The 13,531-nt window shown below is 36.5% G+C and overlaps 1 protein-coding gene across 1 annotated transcript; it reads right to left on the bottom strand.

The window, feature by feature from the left end:
• Positions 1 to 11,731, bottom strand: ghrb (growth hormone receptor b). Its single transcript, XM_077232972.1, has 9 exons — positions 11,052 to 11,731; positions 9,036 to 9,126; positions 5,800 to 5,935; positions 5,411 to 5,586; positions 4,560 to 4,744; positions 4,166 to 4,307; positions 3,979 to 4,069; positions 3,149 to 3,218; positions 1 to 3,073 (listed from the first exon to the last, which is right to left on the bottom strand). Exons 2-9 carry the CDS (start codon positions 9,109 to 9,111, stop codon positions 2,210 to 2,212), a joined length of 1,740 nt encoding a protein of 579 aa, XP_077089087.1. The 5' UTR covers positions 9,112 to 9,126; positions 11,052 to 11,731; the 3' UTR covers positions 1 to 2,209.
• Between the last annotated feature and the right edge of the window lie 1,800 nt (positions 11,732 to 13,531).

Raw genomic sequence — 13,531 nt, forward strand, 5'->3', positions numbered from 1 at the left:
TTTCTTAGTTCACTGCTGTCTTTTATTTTGAGATACTGCTTATTTTACAAAGTTAAAAACATCCCTTTTGAAATGATAAACAATACTGAACCAAGGCCCAAACACCACTAGACAACCATGCTAACAAAAAACACATCTTAAAGGGGTCATCGGATGAGCGTTTTCCACTAGTTGGTATAATTCTCTATGGTCTTCATGTAAAGTTTGTAACATACTTTGGTTTAAATTCCTCAATGGTTGTGTAAAACAACATCCTTTTTCAGTCTTTCTGTCTTTTTCGGCGACCCGTTTCGGTGCATGTCTCTTTAAACGATAATGAGCAACTGCTTACCCCACCCCTCTCTTCCGTGGGGCGTGTCCACACAAGACATATAAATTGCTGCCTTGGTGGGCTGTATAAAAATGCCTGAGGGGGAAATCATATTGCTCAGAAAATCCAAATGGCTTGATTGTTGAGAGTGTTTAGACTTTTTGAGGATTAAAAAAAAAAAGGAGTGAATGGATTTTTTTCATTGTATGGTGGTTGTGTCGACACACTGCAAAGATAAATTTATATGCAAACACCATACAAAAGTGAATTTTGCATCCGATGCCCCCTTCATAACTAAAACTAAAACTATAGTTTTCGCTGGTTAATGGTCTTTCAGCCTGGCCAAGCTGGTGTTTAGCTGCTCGGAAATCTGGTCTCCCTTGAAAAGTGCCCAAAACCAATCTAAGACCAAACTGATAGACCAGGAAACCAGTTGAGCCGGGTTTAGCCCTTGTGCATCAATTAAAAAAAGTTACACATAGCTACATAGAGGACAAAAATGTCCACGTCAAAAAACTGTCATAAAATTTTTAATCTTGGGAGCACAGACTTAAAGAAGACCCGTGGCAGATTATTGCTGAAGTAAAAAAATAAAAAAATAAAAGGTATATAGGTTTAATATGAAACACATTGAACTCTAAAATGGCTAGAAAAAGCCATAAATCTAAATAAGTTGTGTTCTAAATTTGAGGTTGTTATCTCAAAAAATTAGCTTTCAGTAAGATTTTGTTTGGGTGCACTTACAGATTTTCCCCATTGGATGCCAGCAAAACTCCACTGGTGCACACAGTAATTGGATTTGTTATTTGCAGTTGAGTTTTTCTCTCTCAATATTACAAACACACACACACACACACACACACACACACACACACACACACACACACTTTTTTATAACACACATACTAACCAAACTCTGACATCCATACCAACACTCCCACACAATTAATGTTGCACAATTTATCCAATTAGCTCTATAATATGTTGAAGCAGAAAACAGGAATAAAGCGAGTACTGTATTTGCTTTATAGGCCAAACCTGAAAAAATGGCACCATCTGATAAAAAATACTAAAAATTTTAATTTTGAAGCCTTGCCAACAGAATGAAAGCCTGTTAACCAAGATTGCATCATTGTATAGTTAAATGGCCCTGGGATAAAAAATTGCGGTTTTAATGGGGCCATTTTTTCAAAACGACGCTAAGTGGGAGTATTTTGTGTACCTAGTGCAAAATAATAAAAAAATAAAGGAAATGGGGTGAAATATTAAAATTCCAATACAAATACACACCTGTGGCAAATTGTATACAGTTAGCATTAACACAAAGTTATCAACAAAAAAAAAACTGAAAAAGCCAAAAATGTCCACAAGGATGCACAAGGGTTAAGCTGTTTTTGTTTGTTTGTTGTTTTTTCAGCAAAGTTGGCTAGTCGTGAAACAATATTGATCATATATACATATTGTGGCACTGAGGACAAAAGCCTGTAACAGTTCACATAAACATAAGAATCCCTCTTGATATAAATGTGTAACATTGTTTTTTAACACTGATGATAGAATCTTAAGTAGGCACATATTGGTGGTTTGTTCTCTGAAAACAAACTATAAACACACACAAAATTATATAGCAATATAACTGTTATCCAACTGCATGTGAGAGCATAATGTATACTTCTGCTCCATTTCTGCTCAAAATAACCTCTGAAGCTGTTAAACCTCCAAATTAGGAGAACAAAGAAAAGACTCCAGGCCTTATACAGTCCACTATTAGCTTGCCAAAAGATTTGTTTCATGACATACATTCCCCTGGAGAAGGCTTGGATCATGGATCCACATCTTGTTCGATGTTGGCTAACCATGGCAGACGGCACATGCACAAAGAACAAACGCACTCCACTTTTAGTTAGGGGTAATGTTGTCGAGTAGGTCAGGAGTCAAGTATCCTTCAGGAGTTGGCAAATTCTTCACCGCTGCCTTCTGTGGGGTGGTTGGTGTATTTGGTTTCAGGAAGAGACTGTTTTTCCAATCCACCCCATCTACCAAAGTGTACTCTGGAGTGGTGGGCTTTGCAAGGGTGGGAAATGCAGTAGACAGAGAGGACGTGTTCGTCTCAGGGCTCAGGTTTTGAATGTCTCTGGATGCACTGTGTTTTTCTTGACTCTGTGATTGGTCTGTAATAGGTGGGTTTGGTTTATCGAGGTGTGCGCTGATTGCACTGGCAACAAGCTCGGAGGTGTAGCCGCTTTCGTCAGGGATCACCACCAACTGTTGGATTTCTTTTCTCTTATTGTTGTCTTTATCCTTCTGAGTTTCATTATGACAGGTGTTCATTCTTTCTTGCTCTTCCAGAGAAAGCACAGCTTCACCACGCTGGGTGACGTCACTCACTTGTGAGTAAAGGCTGTTAGACCAGGTTGTTTCTTGTGGACAGATGGCTGCAGGTTGCGATGGCCCAGAGTGTGTACGCGACAACGGGTGGAAACCGTCGTGGCAACTGGTTGAAGGGTGATGTAGATCCGTTTGATCGTGATCTGACAGGTCCGGATCACAGCAGCTAGCCCGTCCCGAATCATCATCCCTGAAACTACTGGACATTTGAGGCGAGTCAGAAACCGGAGAGTCGATAAGGAGCTCTTCTTCGTTCTCGTGTGGTTCGTCGATGTCCACCTCTATGAACTCTACCCACGGATCATTGCTGTACAGTTCTGGCCGCAAGCCCGGGTGGGTGCTTAAGATTGATGTGAATTCACTCAGCTGACCTTTCTTTGGAGAAATGAACAGAAAAGCTTTAATTTGTAGCCCCTAAGCGTTCAAAAAAATGAATGTGAAGTCACATACCTGTAAAAGCACAGGGTCAATCCCTTTGATTTTTGGTCCGGGGACTGGCGGCAGGAAAATCACCATTAGCCTACAACAGAAATCAGGCAATACTTAAGTTAAAGCTTTTCTTTGAGTAGCCAAATGGCCAACTATGCAGTTTTCTATACTGTATATTCCATCAAAATAATCAGAAAGGATGCATGAACTGATAAAAAAATAACAATAAAGACTTTTACATTGTTAGAAAAGATTTATATTTCAATTAGGCTAAATGCTGTTCTTTTGAACTTTATATTCATCAAAAGGTTTCTGCAAAAAACGCAAGGTTGCGAGACGTTTTTTAAAAGTTGAATTTGTTTTAACTTAAGCGCCACGTTTTTAGAATGCAGTGTCATGCGCGAGGTGCTACAAAAGTGTTTAAAATAATGGAAAAGTAGCGCAGTAGAAATGAAAAACGCATTCTATGTGAATGACCCCTTAGTGAGCATAAGAGATTTCAACATTCAACCTTTTGAACAGTAGTGAGAATATTAATATATTTTGAGAGAAAAACACATTCCTACCCGTTATAAATGAGAATCGGTCTTGCCTGACTTTGAATTTGCCTATATTGAGGTCTTGAATGTAGCACAGTGGAATTCAGTTGTAATTTATTGTGTGTTTTAGTTGTAATGCAATAAAAGAATAAACTAATAAATGCAGTAAAACATTAAAAGGTAATGCAGGAAAATGAAAGGACAGAGAAAACTAATAAGTGTTTAGATACGAATGCCAGAGTAAATCATTGTATTTATACATACATCTGTTAGATTTCCTTTACACTGTTATATATCAGAGCATGTACTTACTTATGTTGACGTGAAACTACAATCAGCATCAAGATAATTGCGACACCAACAGCAGAGAAGACAAGCACAGGTGTAATAGGAATTCTTGATTCTGAAAATGAAAGGAGACATTCAAAACATCAACGAAAAAAAACTTCCTTCCTTCCTTCCTTTCAAAACCTACAAACCGGTAGATCTTTAATCTGACCTTTGTTAGGAATGAGAATGAAGATGGAGTCACTGAAGACACCAAAATCGTAGCCTCTCATTTTTGACCTGACTCTGACTTCATATTCAGTGTTGCTGCAGAGACCATAGATATTCGCCTGTGTGTCTTTGCTATTCTCCAGCTGTAGAGAGTCAAAGAAAGCTAAGACACATCATAACACTCCAACCTTGAAGCCTTGAAGATATTGTGTTCCAAACATGGTCTTATTATGTCTGCAAAATCCAGGTCATAGTCTTTACCATGGTGAATCAAATGTAAATGCCAATTACTTTTAATAAAGCTTCAGAGGAACATTTGACTTCAAGTCTTTTTCTCATTAGGAGCAGATTAGAAATCTGGATGTGATGATTACACAAGGTTGCGTGAGACTCACTGAGATCCACTGGTCTGAACCCTTTTTTCTGTACTGTGTCTCATAAACCAGCAACATCCATCCTGTCTTTACATTCTCTGCAGCAGACGGAGGAGGATCCCAGCTCACAACCACATCAGAGATTAAACCAGATGAGCTCAGACTCAAAAGAGTCCAGTTTAGTCCTACAGGCGGATCTGGAAACACTGAGAAAATAATGAACATCTATGAATAAATGGAACATGTTTGCAGGTATTTTGCCTTTTAATGCAATGAAAAGGGGGGTTTAGTTATCCAGAGGAAAATAAGACTGATGGGAATGTTTAGTTAAAAGAGCATCATCCTCTCTTAAGAATGTATTATTGAAAATATATTTTGGACAATATAAATATATCTGGTAACAGTTTAGTTTAGGGTCCAGTTCTCAGTATTAACTACAGCTTTTTAGCATGCATATTACTAGGATATTGGCTGTTTATCAGTACTTATAAAGCACATATTAATGCCTTATTCTGCCAGACCATATTCTACATCCCTAATCCAATACCTAAACTTAACAACTACCTTACGAACTACAAATAAGCAGTAATTAGGAGTTTATAGAGGCAAAAGTCAGAGTTAATAGTAAGTTAATAGTGAGAATTGGACCCTTATCTGAAGTGTGTTCATATATTTATATAGAAAATGTATAGAAAAAATTAACAAATAAGTAACTAAAACTTATTGAAAATAGATTTATAAAAACCTACATGTATATATGCATGTATAAATATATATGTGAAAAAAATTAGCAAATAGGGATTGTATACTTGAAAGCATGCCAAGACAGAAAAGACTAAAGAGCCGGGGTTTGTGTTTGCCACATGGCTTACCAATCTCCTCCACGCTGAAAGATTTTTCATCATAAACAACATCAAGAGAGCGTGAACGCAGCTGTATTGCGTAAGTGTACCATATAACAGTATTACTGGAATCAAAGTAGCATTCATTCCTCAAGGAGCTGTAACTTGGACATTCACTCCATTTTCTCTCACTTTTCTCAGAATCCCTGCAGACATATGGGAAATTGGTGATCATTATTAGAAGAACAGTCATACTCATTTGTCATCAACTGACTGCTATAGACTGATTGTACTTGCATTAATTCTCTTTTACTTGTAGGTGCAAAAGAGTTATGTTACCAAATAATACCAATTATCATGCAGTTTTTTATATATTAATACTGCATTTTATTCTATGATGTACTATGATTACTAATTACTTTTCTAAGATGTAGAAAAGTCTCAGATCCTCAAGTTCTTTGCTGTTCTCTAAGGATGCAGTCTCCCACTGGCAATGGAAAGTCATCAGCTCTCGAGAAAAGCATCCAGTCAGACGAGGCAAAGTTGAAGTTTGACCTGCAAAGAAAGGGGAAAAATACTTTAACCCTTGCTGGCATTAAACATACTTGGCTTGGTTTCCAAGAAGTCTGATGGACCAGAAAAACATAATTATGACATTTTTCACTGCATCATCTTCCTATACAGCAAAATAAACATTTCAAAAGATATATGAACATGGCATCAATAATTAAGTTCTATATTATAATGCTTTTTTTTCTTGCAATTCATAAATTATAAGGAATATGGTTATTTTTTATGCAAAAGTTTAAAAATGTGTGCTATCATGCACATCTGAGAATGATCAAATGTTTTAAAGCTAAAATAATATTCTGAAAAAGGGAAAAGATTCTGTGAATTTCCTTCAGTTTAAATCAGTTTAGGACTAACAGGATGTAACATAAATCCCAGTTGGGCTATAACTGTCAGCTGTGTGTTCCTGGAAATGTGTGCAGGCATTTTTCACATGTAGAAGTATATGAGTGGCAGAGCAGCAGTTATTGCCTGCAAGCTCTTTGAAAGGCTCTCCCCGACCTGCTCAGATGACAACATTTAGACAGCAATTCTGATAAAACTTTAATTGACAATTTAAAGTAACAGCTAAATTTAAAAATGGTTCCCAATGGTACGATTCATCTCAAAGTAGTGTGTAATGGAAGAATGACTGAGGATTTATTTCTAGGCCACAACATCTGTGTGTTCTGGTTATTTACACTCCCAGTGTTTTTTCAGTTCATTCATTTACATTACATTTAATCATTTTGCAGATGCTTTTATCCAAAATACTATTCTTCACCGTCTCTTATTTTGTCGTTTTTTTCCCTTAGGAAAAACAGAGGAATTATTATTAAGAGCCATCATGCTAGTTTGGCTTGTGAACTGGACATGTTTGAGTTTGTCTGTTTAGGGCAGGGGTGGACGAAATCTTATTTCACGATAACAATATATATATATCATGATATAGTCATTTTTATATTATTTCATTTCCATTATTACATTATAATATTTTATTTTTTATTCAAAAATATGAATTAAATTCAGTTTTCAGGTACAATAGGTTTGTTTAACATGTAGTTAGAAATAGTACAGAAATTGAATAATCAAATGCTGGGGGGGTCTTCCCTGTATGAATTAAATATAAAAATGATTATTATTAAAACTGCAAAAGTTATTCAGTCAAGAGCAGTACATTTTTATCTCTTTTGCTGATAAAGATTAATGACAGAGAGAGCAGCAGGTTTATTAGGTTTCTGTCACTTTATGACCGAATGCACGGATCCAATATAATGATTAACACATCCGGTTTACGGCCAACTGTTTATTTTCACTTGATTTATTCATGTTTACATGAATACTCCACACGATGGGCATTTTGACATAATTGAGTTTGTATTCGACCATTCAAGTGCAATAAGACATGAAAGAGAACTGAATTCGTGATCACATGTGGATAGTTTTCAGTCTGTGCGAGCACCGCACTTAGTTTTTTCACAGCTTATTGCGCTTAGCTCTTTTTAACATCAAGCAAGTCCCGCTCTTCATTGTCTCATTCATGCAGTAACGATCCCTCCCTGTGTTTCCTGTGTTTGTTATCATGGACTCTTATTTTGCAGTTCTGCGTTTCCATTGCTGCTTTGTTCACCGCATGTTTGGAATCTCCTGTTTGTTGTCTGGATTTACATTCATTGTTTTAATAAAATAGTCACTGCATTTGGGTCCTACTCTTGTTTCTCTGAAACAGCCATCGTAACAGAACACCAGACCACTTATGGGTCTCTGACAAGGAGAACAGCATTGAGGGCTATAAACTAATGAACTAATGAGTTACTATGGAACCTGAAACACAACACTTCGAAACAAGAGTCCATAACAACAAACACAGACAGGGATCGTGATTCGTTACACAAGTGTTTTATCACTCTAAAGTGTCATTAGTGCGATTCTATGTGTGTATATTTACATACTACGATACACAGGACAGAGCAAAATCTCTAACGATAGGTGTTTTATACCATCGCCACAATATATATCGTCATACCGCCCAGCTAGTTTGGTGTCATTGATCCATCAAAAGTATTCAGTAACAAATTGTAACAGAGCAAAATCTTTTGCTTGATTTAAAAGATTTCCAACCATGTATTCTCATGTTTGTGAGTTTGATTCAGGCTTGCATCTTGTGATAACACTCTGACTCTCAAATAAATTCAAATTTAAAACGCTGACTAGCAAATTACAATTTTTTCCTTGTGCAATAAATTAGCCATGCTATTTTATAGTCAGTATTTTATAGTCCGTTGTATACTGTATATGCATTTTTTAAATTAAATTGTTTGGAAACTAATACTCTGCCTGATAAAGTATAATAATTAATCAGAGCTGTCATTTCAGGAGAATATGTTCCCATAGAAACTAATGTATAGCACAAACAGCACCTGCAGAGTGATGTTGTTAAGCAAACATCCATTTCATAAAGCAACATGCATTCCCTCCCACTTACCGCTGCCACTTTCACTCAGAAAACATTATATTTGATAGAATTCATAATGGGCAGACCTGTTCAAGGCACAGTAGACTGTTTCAAAATGAAAGCATTAAATGGGCTTGTGAAGAACGGAAGTGTGGCGGTAACAGCCAAAAGAAAACTGAGCAGTGTAGTTCATTAATTTCATCCTAAGAGCAATGGAAAAATTCTGATTCCGGCTCAGATTGACTTAATTTGCTTAATACAGTTTCTCTGCAGCCTGCATTTGGAGTCCTGAAAATATTTTAAACTTAAGGATTTATTTGATTTCTTTTGTAAAATCCAATCAGTATGCAGAGGTCCTATTGAGTATTTGCAGAAAGCCAAACAGCTACCTCAGTGTTTCACAATGGTGCCCAACTAATAGGGTGGAGCAATGGGTGGGTTGCTAAAGAAAACATCCTGTTTTCTTGCTGTTTGGCTACACTGTTGAACAACATGGCTCTTTAAGGAAAAAAAGTTGCTGAAAGTGGCAATAAGCCTATTTGTGTTGTTTTCTCTGAATGTTCCAAATTCAAACGCCTCAAGCAAGACGCGGAGCATGTCACAATGGGCTAGTCCAAAAGACTGTATAACTAAAAAAAAAAAACTGCTAACCTTGTATTGTAGGAGGCACACTTTGTGTTGCCACAGCACCGGTGAACAAGATACAGATGAGAAGGGTGGTCTCCATGGTATAGTATAGTCCCTGTGAAAACCAAAATAAAGTCAAATATGAAATCTGTTAAAAGCCTACATTGAGAGTAATGGAAGCTAGCACTAGCAAATAGTCCTAAATCTTCATATTTCATCTTTACTTCAATTCAAACACAGTTGGGTCCATTTATTTCAGTGTTGAATTCAATCAGTCCATGATACTGACACGATTACGAAATCACAGTAAACAGTCTTCAGCCATCCATTTTAAACCAAAGGCTCTAGCCAGCTGTTGTGAAATATATCCCCACGACAACATGGGTTCGCTCCAATCTGCTTCTGGAAAACATCTTCTCAGAAATCCATGTATTGACTCTGCACTTCAGCTGCATGTGGATCCCAGCCCTTCTCTTTGAGATTAAAATGGCCTTCACACTCAGTGCAGCAGTACAGAGATAACAAACTCTCACTGAGGGTGAAGGGCTTGGTCCTTGAAAAAATGGGCACAGCCTGTTCTACAATGCCAAAGTGCATAATTAGGAAGTTGATAACAGAAGTGCTGTATGTTTGATATGGAGCTTCCTGGAAGAAATCTGAGATAGTCTCTGCGCACATTTCTCATTTAACATGACAATACCACAAGTGACTATATATCAAAACAATGAGCTACTGACATTGTAAAAAAAAGTAGTACAAAAATATGTAGCCCTACTTGACTATGTTCACTGTATTTAAAGGGATAGTTCACCCAAAAATGAAGTCAGTAATTATTCACCCTCATGTTGTTCCAACGCCGTAAGACCTTTGTTCATCTTCGGAACACAAATTAAGATATTTTTTATTAAACCTAAGAGCTGGATCACTCCTCCACAGGCTTCTAAGGGATTAAAACTTTTCGACGTACAACACTGAAGCACTATGCTATTACACTACGTGAACTGACTCGAGACCCACAGAGAAGGAAATGAATAGTTGAAATAAAGTCGTTATTTTTGTTTTTTTTACGCACACAAATTATTCTCGTCACTTGATAAACTTACATTTGAGCCACTGTAGTCACTTGGACAATTTTAATGATGTCTTTAATAACTTTTCGGGGCCGGCAAGTTAAAATCCCTTAGAAGCCTATGGAGGAGTGATCCAGCTCTCAGGTTTAATCAAAAATATCTTAATTTGTGTTGCGAAGATGAACGAAGGTCTTACGGGGTTGGAACAACATGAGGGTGAGTAATTACTGACAGAATTTTCATTTGTGGGTGAACTATCCCTTTAACACAGAGTTTGTGAGGGGACAGTGTAGTTAGCCCTGAGCGAGAAATATGTGAGTTAATGGTTTGTGCTTTACTCACACAAATAAAGTGAAGATACATAACTCAGCAAGGAGTTTTTTTAAATCAAAGCTTCAGCAAGGAAATTCACAAGGACATCTCTGTCGCTCAGCTCCACTCAAGTGTTCCAGTCCGGCTTTCAGTTTGCCAGTTGCTTGGTGACACAAAAAGCTTGAGTTTTGGGCTTCTTTTGGAACTGTTTTCTTTGTTTGAGATGAAATGTACAAATACTGGCCAAAAAAAATACTGAAAAACTATACATGGACCTGTATAAAAGAAATATCACACTTGCAATCATGCCAAAGACAGAACTGCCATGCTGATATGTATTTTAACTCCAGCAATGTTGCTTAGTTAAAAACGTATTGTATACACTGTCATCCACATCTGGACATAATATGACGTGCTATGACGTAAACCTAAAGTCCCCATATACACGTAGGCTATACATGATAAACATAGCCTAAGTGTTCCAAACAGAAATACAGATAATGCAGTTAAAAACAACTTTACATGATACATCTGTATGATTTTTTTTTCTTTTTCTTTTTTGCCTTAAAAAGTTATATTTCCCTAAATTAATATTCCACATCAGCATCCACAATGATACAGAATGAATCCCATGTGTGTCTCATAACATTGAACTCACCTTTTCCAAGAGTGCGATACAGATTTGTAGCCTATATCCTGTACTTCTATGAAAGTATTCCTCGCGGAAACTTCTTCGTATGACAGCTTGGTTAAATCAATCAATTTTTTTAGAAAGGTATCATAAATTAGCCCGGTGTTCGCTTCTGCTGCTTTGCCTAAAATGTGTGGACTGGACCTAGTCTGCTACACTCTCTGGTCATCTGGCTCCAGCATCCGTAACTTACTATAGTTTTTCTCTAAGGCGTTCGAAGAAAGGCTCCAGTTTTCTTTGAAGCACCCTGCGCAGGGAGCTTGTAAAGCAAACCCTTATACAGCAGGGCACTAAATCGGTTTACTGCATGCAGATTTTCGCATGCGAAAAATAAATGCACACGGGACTCCGCCCTAACAAGCGTCACAGTGTTTTCCCACAACTGGTCTGTAAGGGGAAAAAATGCCACGCGCGTTATTTATCACTGTGTTCATTTTTATAAACGCTCGCCTTTAAATACATAGGCTACATCAATCGAGCATTGTGGTCAGAGATTAATTATCTGAGCTTTCCTTCTAAAGCTAAAAACATTGACAGTCATTTTCAGAATCATAGCTGTCGGTGTAATTAGGTTTTCACATAGGCATAGCCTTCATATCCATCCCCATAATGGCTATTATTGGCAGGTTTTGTGGTGTTGTGCTCTCCATATATAGGCGCTTACACATGATAAACAATACAGGGTTGAATGGATACACGTGACTGGACTGGGACACGTGTTTAAGGGGTCTTGCAATATTACCCTTTAGACTCAGCCAGAACAAACGCATGTAGCCTAGTAGAAAAGTTTGTGTGGCAAAGTGAAATATTTAAAAGTTAGGCGTTGTGTCAAGAAGGGCTTTAGTTGGCACACTTTTAAAACAGTGAATATTCAATTTCTGTATAGCCTCTTTGTTCTGGATACAAAAAAGCTAATGCTTGCTTATTTATTGATTGATTGATTTATTCATCACAACATAATAAGTATTCAAACAGCAAAAAAGTCTCATTTTATTAGATGACATATAAACATGTGACTTGCCTAAGTTAAAAACTATAGTTGAACCTCAGTTGTTTATTCAACAGCTTTAACAATATTTTTTTCTTTTTTTTCTTTTTGTTCTTTTACAGTATTGGAATTTTAAATTTGGGAGAAAAATGTAATTCAACAGAAAATATTGTAATTTAAGATTTCCATTTTATTGTTTGAAACCAACATACAAGTGATTGAGGTTTATAACATTCATATTTAGCCTACAAGAAGCAAATAAAACATATAAAAGGGTATTATAAATCTCATTCTGGCTTATCTCGAGTTTACCAAAACACACAAACCCAATCTGTTGTTGAATGTTTGGTTTCCTGGAGACATTCAAGCTTACTATTAACAATAAATCACAAAACAGGGTAATTTTAACGATCATTAACTGTATACATTTAAAGGAAAGTCTCTTGATCATACATTATCTATGATCATGTAAATGATATCTTGTAAATCTCAGAATGACAGACACACAGCATATAGCTGATCAACTCTGCGGTGTCCAGTGTCAGAACTGTTCCTGTGTGCTGTTATTGTGGTAGTCTGGACATTTCTCAACAGCTGTCAAAATTCTTAAAAGGGAATGACCTTTAACCCTGGTCTTCAGTGGTTTTGCATGGTGTGTAAATGTGATTAAGTTTTCTATAGCAAATAGTTTCCTCCACAACGAGTAGTGGGGAGCATAGAGAGACCTCACGTTGGGTATGACAACATAGATACTACAATGAAGATGTTTAAATGTCTGTATTTTGGATGTGGATTTCATGTAAAGAATGAATAAGTTAATGGAAACAGAGGTTTATGATTTTGTATCATTTATAATACACTGAAAAAAAATTGGAGTAGGATTTACTTGAAAAAAGCTAGGCAACTTTTTCCACTCAGAAAATGCTAGTAAATTTACAAAGATTTGCCAAGTAAAAACCTAAACATATTTATCAGTAACTTTAATTAGAAATATTTAAGTTAAAATTTACTTGGAATTTGGAATTAAGTAAACTTTACTTAACCTAGTTAAGTGAAAGTAACAAAGAAAATAAGTAATTATAACTTGGCTAGTAAAAGGTTGATTAGTATCGATTTAGTTGAAATTTCCTTTGCATTAGTTTCACTCAAACAATTTTATTGATTTATACCAGTCATTTATAGTATGTGTTTTACTTAGACTAAGTAATTTATACTTCATCATGTCAGATGTTAAGCATGATGTGAATGCAAAGTCCTCAATACTTGGTAGACAATACACAATGACGGTAACATTTGATGGATCGTTTTTGTGTTTGAATGTGTCATTTGCAGATGATACAACAGTAGTGGGGCTCATTTCTGGGGATGATGATGTTGCCTATAGAAAGGAGGTCCTCTCACTGACTGAATGGTGTGCCAAACACAATTTAGAGTTAAATGTCTCCAAAACTAAGGAGCT

Source organism: Siphateles boraxobius, unplaced genomic scaffold (assembly GCF_051911475.1).
Source record: "Siphateles boraxobius isolate OS27281-9 unplaced genomic scaffold, OSU_SipBor_1 18, whole genome shotgun sequence".
Lineage (NCBI taxonomy): Eukaryota > Metazoa > Chordata > Actinopteri > Cypriniformes > Leuciscidae > Siphateles > Siphateles boraxobius.